The 16,756-nt window shown below is 58.4% G+C and overlaps 1 protein-coding gene across 9 annotated transcripts in view; it reads right to left on the bottom strand.

Annotated features, from left to right (window-relative positions):
* The window catches only part of DNM2 (dynamin 2), a 91,570-nt gene that overhangs the window by 11,253 nt on the left and 63,561 nt on the right, over positions 1 to 16,756 (bottom strand). For 4 of the 9 annotated variants that reach the window (XM_047095947.1, XM_047095942.1, XM_047095940.1 and 1 more), the window contains exons 9-15: positions 15,555 to 15,622; positions 13,430 to 13,568; positions 12,364 to 12,450; positions 10,671 to 10,741; positions 7,325 to 7,376; positions 6,379 to 6,390; positions 2,734 to 2,847 (exon numbers count right to left, since the gene is read on the bottom strand). In XM_047095947.1, the coding sequence (XP_046951903.1) occupies positions 2,734 to 2,847; positions 6,379 to 6,390; positions 7,325 to 7,376; positions 10,671 to 10,741; positions 12,364 to 12,450; positions 13,430 to 13,568; positions 15,555 to 15,622 (543 nt within the window). Of the gene's footprint in view, positions 1 to 2,733; positions 2,848 to 6,378; positions 6,391 to 7,324; positions 7,377 to 10,670; positions 10,742 to 12,363; positions 12,451 to 13,429; positions 13,569 to 14,789; positions 14,929 to 15,554; positions 15,623 to 16,756 lie in introns of all 9 variants that reach the window. The other 5 variants (XM_047095946.1, XM_047095943.1, XM_047095941.1 and 2 more) reach the window with 3 other exon arrangements.

Below are 16,756 nucleotides of genomic sequence, written 5' to 3'. Positions count from 1 at the left end.
GCGCATCGGCGCAGGCACCGGCCTCCCCGCCCGCTCCAAGGGGCCGGGGCGCGGTGGCCCTCCTTGTCCCCCCTCCCCCCCGCCAGGGGGCCTGCAGGACGGACAGCCGGCCCCGCCCACCCAGTGTTCAGACTACCTGTTCAGGGGGTTCTGAATGTGTACAGTAGTCTGCACATTGGTTAGGCTGGGCTCGGGCAAGCGGCGCATCGGGACGGGCACCCCCGAACTTCCGCCCCCTCCGCAGCGAGGCGGACCCGGAGGTGAGTGTCATCGCCCACCGCCCTGCTCTCCACCGGGATGGAGAGACGTGCACCGAAGCCTGGGGAGTCAAGAAGGGCCTGGGTGGGAGACGAGGTGCCAGGGAAAAGCAGAGGGAGCCGCCGCCAGCCGCGGGGGAAGGGGCTCTGGCTGAACGGTCCCCCTAGTCCCACCCCACTCTGTAACTGCTTCCTCTTGGGTTATTTTTTTAAAATAAAGAAATACGGTTCGCCTCTCTGAGGCGTCTCTGAGAAGGTCCCTGAGCTGGGGGGGGGGGGGTGGCGGCTGCCACGTGTGGGGTTCCGAGGGTCCCGCCCCTCCCGACCTCAGTCTGCTTTGTGTCTGCGGCGCACACAGGGCCCCTTTCACGGGCCTGACGGTTCTCGTTACCGCCGGCGGGCGATCCACCCTCCTCCCGTCCCGAAGCCTCCCCTGCCCTGGGTCTGGGCCCGCAGGAGGGTCCGGGGCTGCTGCTTTCAACCCCCACATGAGGGGAAAACGAGGGACCCCTTCTCCACTAAAGAAAAGGAGCTCTTAAAACCGGACTTGCGGTGAACCGCCAGGAGGGGGTTTGGGCCCCAAGTCCCCCTACCACTGCCCAAGGCCGTCACAAAGCCTGGCACTCCCACCCTGGGCGGAGATGCCCGGGCCCAAGGTGGAGACCGGCCCTCAGCTGGCCTGGTGAAAGCCTCGGCAGACCGGCTTTCAGACTGTGGGGGCGGAAGGAGGGAGAAAATGCAAAAGCGTCATCCCCACCCCCTCACCCCGGCCATTTTGAGAAGCTGATCTGGCCACGAGGGTTCCGTAAGAAACGCCTGACCTCACCCTCCCTCCACATCCCAACCCCGAGAGGCTCTGTGGTCCTGGCCACGTCCTCTCCCGGCTTAGAAACAGCCACCAGACAGGGTCCTTCAGGGGGCGCGGGGTTCCCGATGCTCTTGGAAGGTTCCAGAATGAGTGGGAACAATGACATTTCACCCCTAGACACCCTCCCTCAGAGGAACCGTGTCCAGCCCCGGCCACAAGAGAGTGGTCCAGGCCAGGGCTGAGGTGTCTCTCAGGACAGGGAGCACACGCCCTATACCCCCAACACAGGGACCCTTCCCCACTCTGTGACACAGGGCGAGTCACTGCTTGGAGCCCGATTCCTTAAGAACAAATGGAGCATAAGGATTTTCTGAGGAAATTGTGGCCACGGTGGACTCCCCAAGCCAGTGAGCCTGGCACAGGGCAGGGACTTGACAAACAAGAGCTGTGCCATCCCAGGTGACTAGGACACACGGTGGCCATGTGACCGGATGGTCAGGGGCACGAGCAGAGCAATGCAGGTACCTTCCTCCGCAGGCCCTTCTTCCCTTCTTCAGGCTGCTACAGACCATACCGGGATGGGCAGGGGGGATATGGGACCACGGCAGGGGAGTCACACGTTAAGGTGGCAAAATGGGGAAGGCGGAGCTCGGGCTCCGGACAGCCTCCCGGCACAGGCCTGCCAAGCTCCCCAGGACACGGGCAAGAAAAAGACTGCCGTCTCCGTAAGTGCCTTCGTTTGGGCCTCTGTCACAGACGCCTAACGCCGCCCTGGCCAACAGGGAGGGCTGGTGGGCCTTTCATGGGGCAACCCAGGAAAATGAAAGCAACACAGTGTCCCCCACTGGTGACCCTCAGAAGCCGATCCCGCCCACGACAGAGCAGCAATAGGCAGTCACACTGGAGCAGCGCCATTCCCGGGCCACTAGGCCGTAGCCACGTTGTTAAGAGAACTAAGCAAAGACGTGGGCCGCTCGGGCTGGGAGGACAGGCCAGTGCCGAGGCGGAGAAGGGACCCAGACGGCAGTGCTGCCCGAGAGGCGGCCCACTGGGCTGGGGGCGCAATCGCTCACAGGGCTTGCCTGCGGGTTCCCGGAGACCACGGTACAAGGCAGCACACAGCCCTGGGGTTTGCGTTCCTGGTGCCATTCCCAGAGGCCTCCCCAGGCCCTTTGGATCAGGACAAGTACATAGGGAATGTTCTAGACAGACGCTATAGCTAAGCACGTCACAGGGGCCATTCTACCCCACTTCATAGACAGGGAAACGAGGTGCCTGGCTGAGCCCCTTGTAGACGTTGGACCCCCAGCACCTCAGCAACCTGGCCGGGAGCCTGAGTCCCTGACCTCAGACCGTGCCCCCTCTGAGAGCCAGGGATGCCTCCCTGTGACTCTGGAGGCTGGGGTCGGTTTCTAGCCTGCCAAGGGCTCCCCTCTCCATCTCCCTTTCCTCCTGAAGTGGAGCTGCTATCAGGCTGGACCTCTAGAGGGTCACGTGGGGCTGGGATATGCAACCTGGTGCCTAGTATGCACCCCCCCCCCCCGCCCCGCCCCAGTCCTGGCCATTACCATCCTCAGGGAGGAGCTTGGGGAGCCTTCCTCGAATGAAGGAGCAAGCATCCGCCCACTCTAGTCCCACCGCCCCACCCACCCACCCCCAGCCACTCACCTCCTCATCCTTGTACCAGGACAGAGACTCGGCCGTCAGCACAAACCAGTACTCCTTGGAGCCGCCCTTCATCAGACTGATGTTGTTGATGGTCAACCAGCCCCTGCGGATCACCTGGGGGGGAGGGTGCTGCTCAGAGGGGGACAACGCCTGCCGCCCGGCCCAGCCCACCCCCGTGCAGGGCCCGGGGCCCTCGTCCCCAGTAAGGAAGACGGACCACACGGCAGAGATGCCTCCAGCCCTAGGCCAGGCAACCCAACTCCACCTTGCCCCCAAGCATTTCCCACCGCAAACCAACACGGGATGCCCAGGCAGACAGACACGGGGCACGCACACTCACTCACAAGGCTCGGGGGTGGGGGTGGAGGGGGGCAGGGAACCGGGCCCCCCGGGAGACCCCCTGCACGCGGGGTCGAGTCAGCACAGGCAAGAAAAGGTGTGCCCGGCTACAAGGGGCCCGGGACAGTTCCCGGGCTTGTATGGGAGTGTGTCACATGGGACGTGACATCGGAGGAATCACACTTGCGGGACCAAGTGCCAGGGACGCCCTCACACCCTCTGGAAGATGGCTGTTGGCGGAACGCTGGGGGAATTGCCACGAAATGGGAGTGGTTCTTTCTCTCTCTCCTTTTGCGGCTGACCGGCAGAAGCTTAACCCACAGTGTCAACTCTGCTTCCCGCGCCGTTGGTCACCTGCCCAGCTTACTCTGGTGGACACTGGGTGGGCAACGGGACCTGCTCTGGACGGGGACGGCGGCCAGCCTCTGTCGTGGGGCTCCCTTCCCCACAGGCTCTTTCCAGAGTACAGGAAGAAGGGATGCTTCCGCCCAGAGGGCTGGGGCCAAAGGTTTGAGCTTGGGGCACCCGCCGGGGATCATGCCCCTCGCTGGCCTCAAACCCGGAAGTCCCACTCTTCTCTGACGCGCTGAGGCTCTGGCCTGGAAGATCCCCTGGCCGGGGCTCGTCTGCCTGCAGCTGTCATCTGAGTAGGAGGCAGAGTCCGGCCAGGTCTACACAGAGGACTCATCTGACAGCTACGTGTAGGCAGCCTGAGGGGCCACGGTCCTGTGTTCCCTGGGTCATGGAGGCATGTGTGGGCCAGAGCTACCCATCACTCTGGTCTGGGGACCCCCGGGCAGCGGGAAGCACATGGAGGCACAGGCAGGGCCGCCTGGGGCCCAGGCAGCAACAGACCGGGCCAAGCTATGCGGAGATGCGGCCAAGGACAGCTGGGATGGGCTGGTGTTGAGTCCCCACCTCCCCACCCGCCTCGGGGCGGGGGGGCGGGGGCGGGATGGGGCTTGAGGGATGACCCTGGGGCTCACCTGTCTTCCTAAGGGGTAGGTCTCAGGAGGGGCTTTCTCCTCCCACTCTGACCTGCCCCCAAGCCTGTCAAATCTTAACAGGGCCACCTGCTTCCTATGGCTGGAATTAGGCTCTGAGCCTCATGGGCCATGAAGGTGGAGGCGGCCAGAGCACACCCAGGGACCTCTGCACTACACAGAAGCCCTTGCCCAGGCTGGGGACAGCATGGGATGCCACCTGGCGGCCCTCGTTAGGGCTTCCTGGTGATGACGAGACAGCACCTGGAGACCTGTGGCCACCAGGGAGTGAGCAGAGACTGCTGGCACCCGCCCAACCATGGCTGCCTGGTGGGCAAGGGGGCAGAGACCGCTGGCCCCAGTGAGGTCATGGTATCCTCCTAGGGTGCCCTGGTTTAGCACTGAAAACCTGGAGTCCTGGGAATGCCCCCAGTCCCAGGCAAAGTGGGAGGTCTGGTCACGCTGGGGCAAGGCTGGTCTTCAGACTCCGGCTCAAGGCCATCCTGCAGATGGCCCAGGAAGGAGTCCCTGGCTCCAGCAACCACACCCCCTGTCCCAGAGCTGTGTGGGTCTCTGTGTTCATACCCGCTCCTTCCTTCCCCAGCCCAGGGGCCAGGGTAGAGCCTGCCTCGTCCTAGCCCAGGCCAGGCAGAGTAGGCCTTTCTACACTTCAGTCACCGACAACCAGGGGAAGAGAAGCAGGAAGGAGGTGGAGAACGTAGGCGGTCAGTGCTCCCCGGAAGACAAGTCTTCATGTGGTGAGGCCTCTCCACCCCGGGGCCCAGCCCAGTTCCCAAGGGGGCAGATATGCCCCCCCACCTACCCCCTCCTTGGCCTGGCTCACCTGCCTGCACCCTCAGTTAGTAGCAGTCAGAGCTGGCAAACGGGGCCCTGGCCATGCTGTGGGGCATGTGGCCACGGGGCAGATGCCGTGCCGGGAATGGCCCACCTGAGTAGGCCTGGAGAAGCCTCCAAGGTCCCCTTCCCCTTGAGCTGCCCAGAGAGCTGTCCGCGTGGGAGCCATGTAGGGTCAGAGATGAAATCCCACCCTGGGGAGGCACAAACTGTGGGCGGCAGACACATGTGCTGAGTCTACAGGAGAAGGAGTGGCTGGCCTTCCTCATCCAGAAGCCAAATCTGTGCCCCAGGGGCCTGGCTTAGAAGGAGGGGGGTGGAGGGACAGAAGAGGCAGGCAGGCTCCCACGCTCCGGGGTGCACAGGGACAGGCACGCACACACGCCAGGGGTGGGAGGAAGGGCCGCCGGGGGCAGCACGGGCAGCAGCAGGAAGCAGCAAGCTGGGGCCCGCCGGCAGGGTGGGTCAGCCTCCTCCTGGGTCAGGGTTCTCGGCCTGAGTCACCTGGGGCAGGAATGGGAACCATGGCCGGGAGACCCAGGGGCCCGCAGCCGGGGCGCGGCTGGCCTTTGGTGCTGGGGATGTGGAATCTGGCAGGAAGAGAACAACTAAACCTCTTGGGGTGTGAGGAGAAGCGGGCCCCTGGACTGTTTGGAGGGGGAGATGGTGAGTATTCAAAGTGAGAATCCTCGGCGCGGCGGGAAAGGAGTGATGCCTGCCGCAGGCAAATGCTAAAGGAAGGGAGCAAGTGGCATGGAACAGTCTAACCAATCATCGTATCTGCCACGGGCAGGGAACAATAGTGGCAGCATCCAGGAGAGAGTTCCCTGATCAGCCAGTCACGCCTCTCGTGGGTGTCGAGGGGTGTCACGTACAAAGCTATCACATGGGGGAAAAAAATTCTTTGACCAGTCAAATCACATCTGCCACAGGAAGGGGAGTGGTGGCCTGCTCAGGAGAGTACGCCAGGATCGATTAGCCATGCCTGCACACGGCCAGGGAGGGGCACAAAGGAAAGCGCGCCGGATCGATTAGTAATGTCTGCCCGGAGTGCAGGAAGAGAACATTTCGGCATGGTGAGGTCAGTGGCGGCAGGGGCAAGAACCAGTTCCAGCGGGGCTTAAGCAAAATCTCCCCTGGCCAGGGATGTGAGGGGAGGGAAGCATGGGTGTTAGCTGAGTATTTGCCATCCCTGACCTATAGGAAACTAGCTACATGTGTCAGGAATGGGCTGGCGGGCGGGCTGGGCCTCCCACAAGGGTGGTGGTCAGGTTAGTGTCCGTGTGAGTCAGCTTATGCCCAGGGCAACACGGAGTCCAGCGGGTGTTGGCCACGGCAGGGGGTTTTTAGGTTAGCTCGATTTTTAGTTGTTCTGTTATTTGGGGGGAAAGGGACATTTACGGGGCGGCGGGGTCTCCACCACTCTAAGGTTCTCTAATGTTTGCTACCACACTAAGTGGGTACTTACCAAGATCTCCCCCTTTGAAAATGCAAAGTTAGGATTGTGGGTAAATCAAAGAAGAGCCGGCAGAGGGAAAGAAAACGTAAGGGACATGAGGGGACAGAGAAAAAGCAGGAAAAGCACAAAAATGGGAGGAGAGAAGAGCAAGGGAAAAAACAGCAAAAGAAAAAAAATTACATGCTATTAATTATATTCATGGTGTTAATATTTAATTCATTATCATCTCCCGAAACAAAAAAGCAACAACATATGTATTACCTATGGCAAGCGCAAAAAAATCATGCAGTGGTTACATCCTTCTTTTCCAGAGGGCTCTATAATCGTGCAAGATAGCAGAGCCCCCACCCCCATCCCCGCTCCCACTCCTGTCTAATATGGAGAAGTGGGGTGAGCTCTGCAGGGATGATGTGTTTTTCTTAAAGAAAAAAAAAAAAAAGGAGGCATCTAACACTGGCATATATGAAGCTGTTCATATTTCACAAGGCCTCTGGCTGGGGCATGACATCAAGGGAGAGAACGCTTCATGTGGCTCTGGGTTTCTCCAGGAATGGGGCTCACAGGACCCTCAGGCTCCCCAGAACCGCTGACCACCACGCGGCCTCCTGCCCCCCCCCCCCCCACAGATTCCGAGTCTCCTGGGGCTAGGGCTGGGAACCCAATTCGGCTGCAGACACCCATGCCCCTCTCTTGGGGGTCAAGTTCTAACCGTGGCCTTGGATGTCAGACAGGGCCTTCTGGGTGTGCAAATGTGCCCCCACAGCCTGGGCCAGAGCTTTAGTTCAAAGACAGGTTTCCTGAAACACCCAAACCTTCACAGACTCAAGAGGCTGGGAGTGGGGGTAAGGGGTCTGGCGGGACGTGTCACGAGCCAGGTACCGTCACTGGGCTCGGCGGTCCCTAAGTCCCATCCGCCCCCAAGGCTAGAGCTGTGGGCTGTGGAGGGGCGGGCTACCTGGTTGGGGATGGCTCTCTTCTTGTTCAGCTGTGTACTCCTCTGCTGGGCGCTGAAAACGAAGCAGAGAGAGGACTCGTGTGGCGACACGCCGGGAAGGATGAGGTGAGGTTCTCTCCCTTGTGGGGGCCAAGTGGCCAGCTCAGGGCAGAGGCAGAGAGAAGCGCCTTCCACACAAAGGGTTACCCAAGGGAAAGAGCTCGGGCTGTTTGGGGCGCAAACTGCGACTCCTTCCCGCTCTCTCTGCCCATCCCTGACCCCGGCACCAAGTCTTCAGTGGCTCCGACCACAGAGCCGGCCACCCTGGGAGATCAGGACAGGGGACGGCTGCTCACCGTGAAAACATTCTGGATGGTTTCTGACCCAAATGCAGAGGAGAGGTAAGGTCACCAGAGGGTTTCTATAAAGTCCTTCATTTGCCTCCAGTCCCTGATCTTTTTCCTTCTTCAGCTACCCTGTTTCCTGGCTAGTTTGTGCCACGTGGATGAAGGCCACGCGTTTTGCACTGGGCACCCACTCAGCTCCTTTGTTCATCCTATTTTCCACTGAGACAATCACAGCACCACCCGTCTGCAAACAACTGATACCTCCTATTCCTCAGGCATCCTACTTTCTTTTCTTATCGTATTGCTTGAGGAATCAGACATTCCTTTAGGAATACGCATTGTTTTAGGAACTTTCAGAATATGACAAGGCTAACCATCTTGTTACACTCCTTTACTGGCTGCCTCTGGGGCTGTACCTGAAAGTTCAAGCTGGCTGTTGGATAAAAGAGAGAGAGAGAGAGTAAGAGAGAGAGTTAAGGAAATAGGCTTCCGTTCCTAGACAGGCAAAGGTTGGAAGAGTAAGAATGGAGAAAGAACTGGGGCACCTGGCTGGCTCAGTCAGTTGAGCGTCCAACTCTCGGTTTTGGCTCAGGTCACGATCTCACGGTTTCATGGGTTCGGGCCCCACACTGGGCTCTGTGCTGACAGTGCGGAGCCTGCTTGGGGTTCTCTCTCTCTCCCTGTCTCTGCCTCTCCCCCACTCACACTGTCTCTGTCCCTCTCAGAATAAATGAATAATAAAAAAAAAAAGAATGGAGGAAGAACTTATCCAACAATTTTCCTAGCATTCAATGAGTTTATTACAGAGCTTTTTCTCTGGGCCTGGGTTTCATCTTTAGAGGGCAGTGAGAAAGCAGCCGACAACATCTAGCCCAGGAAGGAGTTCGGTCAACAGTGTCTGCGGGAGACGGGACCGATTAAGCCCCGCACAGTGATGGCTGGGTGCCAGCGAGGCCCCAGATGTGCTGCTTGGGGCTTCCTGGCTCCCACCCTCACCCGGAAGCCCCTGTACGTGCCCCTTTCCCTTGCCGGCTCCCAATCAGACATTTCTTGCTTTCAGGTGGATGAGGGGAGCAGGGGGAGGAGTCCAAAGTCCTCCCCTCAGCCTGCAGGGCTCCTCCTGGCAATGGGGCCTGGCCTCTCACCTCCACCCTGCCTTGCTCTCCCGTGCTCCTGTGTCTTGGGTCTCCCTTCCCCCCCTTCCCTGTCCCGACACCGTCTAGGTCTTCTGCCTGTCTGCCACCTGGCTGTCGTGACTTCCTCGGGAAGGTCTCTCCGGGCCACTTCCCTCGCTCCTCCTTCCTACAGCCCCTCACCTACTCTCCTTTCCAGCTCCGGTCTTCCACGCGACAACGTGCTCGGTAAAAACACGTGTCCAGCCTGTGGGCTGTGAAAGGGCGAGGCCCAAGTCCGGCTCGTTCACCCTCCTACTCCAAGGGCCCTGCCCTGGGCCCAGCTCTGAGACAGTGCTCCACGGCTGTCCAGCGGGCCCCCTCGACGTCCACCCTCCAAGGCTGGGGCCCTGGGCCCCGCCCCCAGCCAGGGCGACCCCATTCACACAGCAGGAAAAAGGCACACAGCAGGCAATACCCACCCGGTCACCAGCTGCTCAGTATAATAACAGCTGGGGGAAGTGGGAAGGCCCAGGAGTCCAGAGGAAAGAGTGGAGTGGTCAAAGGAAAAACAGGAGAGATTGTGAGAAGGAACTGTGGATGAAGTGTGAGAAGCAGAGACATCAAGGTGAGGCACAAACAGCAGCAAACCAAAGAGGGGGACCAGCGTTTTCCGCCCACATACACCTGGCTGCTGGGGGAAGAGGCGCAGGAGGTCAGGGCCCCTCAGTCCTCCCATAGCAGGGGCAGCCCAAGTAGGGCCCTTGGCTCGTCTGGGTGTCGAGGACAGCTTCTGATCATGCCTGCCTTCCTTCCTTCCTCCCTTCCCTCCTTCCTTCCTTCCTTCCTCCCTTCCTTCCTTCCACTCACCTACCACGTGCCCAGCAAAGAACAGCTGACCGACTCTGTTGAGTGCAATGACAGATGTCCTACCCACAAGTGCTGGGTCCAGCACAGAGACCCCTGAGATAAAGACCCTCTTAAGACTGGGTTCTAACGGGCCCCGCTCCACAAGGAAGCCTCCCTGCGACCCCAAGGCCAGGCCGGAAGGCTGCCCCTTGGACTCAACACAAGCCTCACGCAGCCCTGACCCCAGCAGTGATTACCCTGGGTCTTCAGGGGTTGGCTGCGTGTCTGTCTCTGGCACGGGGCCTTCCTTTGAGGGTGGGGACCTGGGTCTGTGCTTGGCACGGAGAACGCACACCAGGAATACTTGCTGAGTGAATGCAAGGAAGCTGGCTACCGATTCTTCGGTTGGGCTCAGGCAAGAAGACCTTCAGGAGGCCATCAGAGCAATCCATGTGACGCCCAAGTTCGCTGAGGGTGGACCCAGGGGCTGACGGAGTCAGTGCACGATGCCCGAGGCCCCCAGCATTTACATCTAGGCCCTGCTGAAATCAGAGGCCCCTGCTCTGGAACCTTCCTTATCCACGTGCCATGGAAGGGTTTGATTTTGAATCCATGGTGTACGGATGGGAGCCACGGAGAGCCTAGACCGGACAGCACGCTTCCCAACGAGCAGCCCCCGGAGCCTGTGAGACGTTCTGCGAGAGGGCCAAGTGCAGGTGGGGGAGTCTGGAGAAAGCTGCGCAGTTTATGAAGGTTCTGAGAAGTCACGTAGGAAGGAGAGCACTGAATGCCGCCAGCCTCACCCTTTCCCGAAGCGGCTGACCACAGGTCTGCCCCATAGGAGGCGCGTTGAGGACGATGAGGATGGACGCTGCTATTAGCCCAGGAAAGCTTCCAGATACTCTCAGATGGCTCTGCGCTTCACCCCCCAGACCCTGACAGAGAGACCCTCTTGCCCCAGTCTGCTGAGGGAAGCCAACTCAACCACCTCCCTCGGGGCCTGGCTCTGAGGGCAGGCATTGGTGCCACCCACCAGCTGCTGTCCTGAAAAGTACATACTTGGCAAATCCGATAAAGTCCTCGTGGTTCGTGTTGATGTAGGACTGCTCGATGTCGATCAGAAGAAGAATCTGGAAGAAGGAGGGGAACTGTGAGTACAGAGCGGAGGTTGGCGGGGACGGCAGTGGCCAGAGCACTTCCCCAACCCGCCAGCAGGGGGAGCTGGAACCCTACGGCTTCCCAGGCCGAAGACCTGGGACCACGCGTATCCTTCCAACACAAACCAACCTTGGGGTAAATCTGTAGGGGGAAGAGGGGCACGGGTAACTGAAACTTCAGGGCCTCACAAGGAAGAAAGACGGGGCCAACAGAGCATGGGGACGCAGCTCGTGGTGCAGCGGTGGCTGCAGGCGCGGCCTGGGCTGACCACCTGGGCTGCAGTCTTGCCAGGCCACTGCCTGACTTTGTGACCCTTGGCCTCACGTTACGGGACGGTGGAAGGTGGAAAGGAACAAGAGGTCCAGCTGTGTAGGGTTAAATAATTCCCAGTACGTGAAGTGTTTAGAGTAGGGCCTGGAGTGTTGTAAGTGCTGCATTCAAACAGCGAAGATAATGTGGCCAGGCAAGGGCGTTAGAATGGAACCCACAAACACAGGTCCACAGGAGCCAGTCAGGGTGTGATCTCAGATAAGGGACAGGCCTTCACATAACACCCTGCCCTTTCCTGGCGTTTCACTGTGCCTCTGAGCCCTCCAGCATCAAACACGCCAGGCACTTGGACTTTGTGGGGGTGCTGGAAAACGCTGGGGTGCTCTGTCCACGGGAGCCATTGTTGCTGGTTTTATAAGGCCTGCGCCCCATCGGCCAGAGCCCTGGGGTGGAGCCCAGAAGTGCTGGCCGTGGGGCAACCAGGCGCCATGGCGTGTATGAAAAGGACAGCAACGTTCTTGAAAACAACAAAATTAAAGGGAATCTTTGAAGCTTTTGATACAACTTCAGGGCTACGGAAGCCGCACGGGAGCCAGCTTCTGCTCCACTGATGCGCGAAACACGGCGGTATCGCAACCAAATACAATGCGGAGGCTTGTGCTGGTTCCGGTTTGAACAAACACCTGCCCAGAGACCCCAGTGGACACCTGGGGGGAAGGGACGGGACCGGATGCAGCCACGTGCAGCCGGCTTTGGGCTCACTCGGCACACGGCAGGTGCGGGGACCTGTCCCACTCTCTGTCCTCGTGTGCGCTCGGTCTTCACGAGAAAACGTTGGAACATAAAAAGCACCCACGCATCATCGGGAGCGCGAGTGGATAAAACAAGTTGTGGTCCACACGCACGAGGGAACCCTATGCAGTGATCACCGGCAACAAACTCTACAAAACACCACAAATGACAGGGATGAATCTTGAACGTGCTAGGCGGAGTGAAGGAGGGCGGACTCAAGGGGCTACATACGACGGGAGTCCACTCAAGTGACATTCTGGAAAAGGCAAAACTTGGGGAACAGGGAGCAGACGGGTGGTTGCCGGGACCTGCGGGCTGCGGAGGGGTAAAGGCGGGGAACTTTGAGGGCCACAGAATGGTTTTGCACCTTGCTGAGGGGGCGGTGGGGGAGGGGGGGTTACCTTCTTTTATGCATTTGTCATTACTCAAAGAAATGTATGCTCAAGATTTAAGCACATAAACTTTTTTTAATTAAAAAAAAAAGATTTATGCAAATAAATGACACCTGAAAGATAAAACAAAAAGCCAATACCTGGTCCTTGGTTCTCCCCTCCCGTTCCCGGATGTACGTGGTGACGATTCGCTCCGTCTCTTCTCGCAAGCGGGGGTAGGAGCTGAGCTGGGGGGCGGGGGAGCAGAGTGGTGGCATTGGCTGTGTCCTCGTGGCACAGGAAGCGACATGACCACACAGAGAACGTGGGGGAGGGGAAGTGACAAGGGGTGGGCCCACCGAGTCCCCACCCCACTCCTGTCTCATAGCTGCTCCAGCTGGGAGACAAGAAAGGGACGGTGGGGGAACGGTGTGCCAGAGAGAGTGACAGGGTGCCCACGCACGAGCAGAGGTGCTTTTTGAGAATGGATTCCAAGATGGAAAGTGGCGGAGAAAGTGGGCGCTGTGTGTGTCTGCTGCCCTGCAGCGATGGTGGCCCCCTCCGCCCAGCACTGAGGGCGAGGACCCTGAGCATAGTAATTAAGGCCACCAGGCCAGTGAGGCGGGACCTCTCACCCAGCTCGTGAGTGAGTAGCGCCTGTTCCAGGCTGACGGGGGCGCCATCTGGGCCATCTACCTCAGAGGGACCCCCTTGCCGAAAACCATTCCCCGATCATAACCAAACCAAAGGCACAGAGAAGCCCACCTTCTGAGGTTTGGGTGAAGTCCACATGGTGGGGAAAACTGAGCGGGTGCTCAAAATCACTAGTGGAAAGCCTCTCAAACGCCCTGTGATGTGACGAACACGCAGGTCTGTGCGCTGATAGCATTTCACCTGCGGCGACAGTTTGGAGACCTGCCCCCCCCCCCTTCTCTACGGGTTCCAGGAACAGGCACTCCTGCCGGTCCCCACCGCCTGCACCTGGCTACACCACCGGCCTCCCATCTCCATCCGAGCCCAAACTGGGAGTGTGGACCAGGCGTGCGTTCCCAACTCCCTCCCGTTCGTCCACCACGCAAAGTTGAGGCGTCGCGGGGCGACAAGGGGCCCACAGAAGGGGGTTCCTGCTGAGGTAGAGTTTCCAGATGCGTGGGTGAAGACTAACATGGGTAGGGGGAGAAGATGCGGGACGAATGCGCAGGTGATAACAACGAAACCTTCGGTTACCTTCTCGGCACACTTTTTAATGACCGTGGCCAGTTCTGAGACCACGAGATCAACACACTTCAAACTCGGCTCTTTGAGTTTTACAATCTGTTTTTTCACAATGGCTTCAAAGGCCATGTCGGGGGTGAAGAGCCCCGTCCTGGGTCATGCGGAGGGTGGGACGAGGTAGAAAGACACCCAGGGACAGTGCAGGCCACACACGCGGGATGGGAGACAGAGAAAGAGAAGAGAGGAGAGTCAGCTGGTTAGTAACATGCAAGTAGGAGGCTGTGCCCGCATTTGCCCCGGAAGCTGCTTCGGATCAAAGAGGAGTCCTGGCTCGGAGGAGAGGCTGGGGCTTGCTCTGGGCTTTCATTACGGAAGCGCTAGGGGTCAGTGTCACGGTTCAGACAGCCGAGGGAATGTGGAGGCCTTGAATTTCCACACCTGTGACAATGCGATCTTGGATGATCATCTCTACCCCGTCTAGGTTTTTCTCTCTCTCTCTCCCTTTTCTAATCGAAGAAGCTTAAGAAGCAAATGTGGGCTTTTCCAGACCGAGACAGAAGGCTCAAGCAGAGTTTCCCTGCCTTGGAAGACCGACCCAGAGCTCTACGGCCACCGTGGACGTGCAAGCACGAACCGCCCACTGGGAAGCACTTCAGCTGCCTGGCCAAAGCGTGCTGCCCTGGGAACCAGGCCTGCGGGGGAGCCCAGCGCGTCCTGCCAGGTGGAGACAGCGGCCCGTGAACACTGGCACACGGTGCCTGTGACCTAGTGGCTCAGAGGACATGCTGCCTGGGGGGGCAGCTCTGTTCCTGGAGGAAGCCAGGGGGACTTGGTGGAGGCAGTTAGGAGCCAAGCTGGGCACCCGAGTGTTCGTTACGCTGTTAGCATTCGGGCCTTTCTTGGTGCCTTGGGGACAGAGAAGTGGCTGGCTCCAGGAAAGCCCGAGGGTGCCAGGCGTTTGTCAAGAAAGGGTGACAGCCAGGGAGGTTCGTTCAGGGAGCCTGGCCTCCAACAGCTGACACGGGGTCCCTCTCTGCTTCCCAGAAGGCAGCAAAGCGACAGCCCAATGAAACCCCCAATTCCATCAGACACATGCTAGGCTTGATATCAGGGTCCCAGGGAGCCCTGCCCACCAGTCTGGCCAGTTCTGGAGGCCTGGCGCACCCCGCCCCCCCACACACACACACTGCGCCCAGGCCAACACGCCCCCGCCCCAGCCCCTGGGAAGAGGCCACATTCTTGGAAACTAAGGCAATCTGGGGGGAAAGGGCACCAGCGGGGCAAAGGCTGGAGCAGCACTGGGAGCCTGATACCAAACCCCCATACCCCCGCGTCCACAAGGCCAGGAGTCACCCTGCCGAGGGCCCGATACCTTACTGGTACACTGCCTAACTGTATTGATTAGCTCCTGGATAACCAGGTCGACACATTTCAGACAGGGCTCTTTCAGCTTGACGACCTGCTTTTTCACAATGGCCTCGAATGCCAAGTCCGGGGTGAAGAGCCCGGTCCTAAAACCATCCGTACCCGGGGGCAGGGGAGATAAGTCAGAGAGAAACAAAGCACGGTCAGCAATTTCATAGGCATGGGCCAGGTCCCCGAGAATGAGCCAAGGTCACAGCAAGTCTGGGGGCTGGACGCCTGCATCCACTGCCTGGAAACCCACAGGGAGTCCTGAGGACGCCATGGTGATGTAAGACTGGACAACCAGAGTGCCTACTTTTGTCGGATAATCGAGGGGACCTAGGAGTCTCACGGGAGCCCTGTGATGGGGACACATGCTGGGTTCTTGTAATCGTGACTCAGGTCTGGCTCCCCCAACCCCTGGGGGCAAATCTACAGTGAGCTTTCATAGCCGGGCTCATGCCAACTGACTGGGCAGCTGAACCTACGTGTAGCTGAACCTATGGGCAGCAGATGGCCCCGTGGCCTACAATAGATCCACACAAGACAGCACACCTGCCCTCGAGTGCCCTTGGAGACCCACGGGGAGAGACTTCTAAAGCTACTGACAAACCACCCAGGAGCCCACTCAAGCCCTCACAGTCAGGGCACCCAGAGGGATGGGGGACCAACTGGCTGGAGGACGGCGCCGCAGAGGTGAAGGGAACGTGGCAACTCTCCCCTCGGCACTTGCCTGACTCCGTGGATGTTCTTAATGGCGTAGCTGATCTCGCGCCGTAAATCCTTCTCGTCGAACTCCATCTGAGAGCAGACAAATCACTCACATGCAAGGAAGTGCCTGCGGCACCCCCACAACAGGTGCGTATTTGGGGAACATTACGTGTCCTGTGTGTGTCTGTTTTCACACGGCGGCCTATCGCACTAGACCAAAATTCTTCAAAACATTAAAACCCAATTTCAGCAAGGATGGCTTGAAATGAACACTCTCGCCCTCTCCCAGAGGTAACGTGAATTCACATGAACTTTCTTACGGGCTACTTTGCAATACCAGTCAGGACCTCCAAACACATAGCTACTTTCACGCAGTTTTAAGTGTTGTAGAAATCTACCAAGAGGAATTAGTAAGAATTAGTGACGTTTGTAGAACTATTCTTAACTGCTGAAGAATGTGAAAACCACCTAAATGTCCACTGATGAGAGACTGGCTCAACGTCCAATGGGACATCCGTAAGATAAGATACTACTGTGTCATTAACAACACGTGAAATATACATAACTGGTTTGGAAAGATGGCCACCGCAGGAAAAAACGTACAAAGCCATATTCGTTTGTTTTTTAAGTATGGATGAGTATACGTGCTGTGTTTGTATATGCTGGGCACTTACCCACTCGCACAGAAATAATCGGGAAAGGACGGACACCCAGGTGCTAACAGATGTTGTCTACGGGGACTGGGATTATGGGTGTTTGCCCCCCTTTAGCTTTTGTTTTCATTGAAAAGAACTTCGCTGTTTTTTACAAAAATGGTATGTGCTCGTGGTGAAAAGTGTACAACTTCAAGCTAATTAACAACAACAACAAAAATCTCAAATCCCAGGGCCCAGAGCTGACATTTTTTTTGTGCATCTTTGTAGATGTGTCTACATAAAGACACACATCCAGACGCGCCCCTTCACGTGCAAGGGTGCTGTAAATATTATCTACATGGCTCGCTGCACATGCTGGCTCCCTGGCCGGCTTATTTTTCCCATCGACACGATGAGGCCATTGTCCTACGAGAATTTACCTCTGTGCTCTACGTATTTTGCAAAGGACGTGTGCTGGTTTTTGTCAGAGAGAGAAAATGGAGCTTTCATTCGGGTCTGCTGGATACCTCTAAGCTGCCTGCTCAGGAAAGGAGGGCCCGAAGGGGACACCCTCCCCCCTCCACCTCCT

Source organism: Lynx rufus, unplaced genomic scaffold (assembly GCF_022079265.1).
Source record: "Lynx rufus isolate CCGP_SWC_20201006 ecotype Redwood Valley unplaced genomic scaffold, mLynRuf1.p SCAF_4, whole genome shotgun sequence".
Taxonomy (NCBI): domain Eukaryota; kingdom Metazoa; phylum Chordata; class Mammalia; order Carnivora; family Felidae; genus Lynx; species Lynx rufus.
The sequence above is the reverse complement of the archived record's forward strand: the minus strand, read 5'-3'. Positions and strand labels throughout refer to the sequence as shown.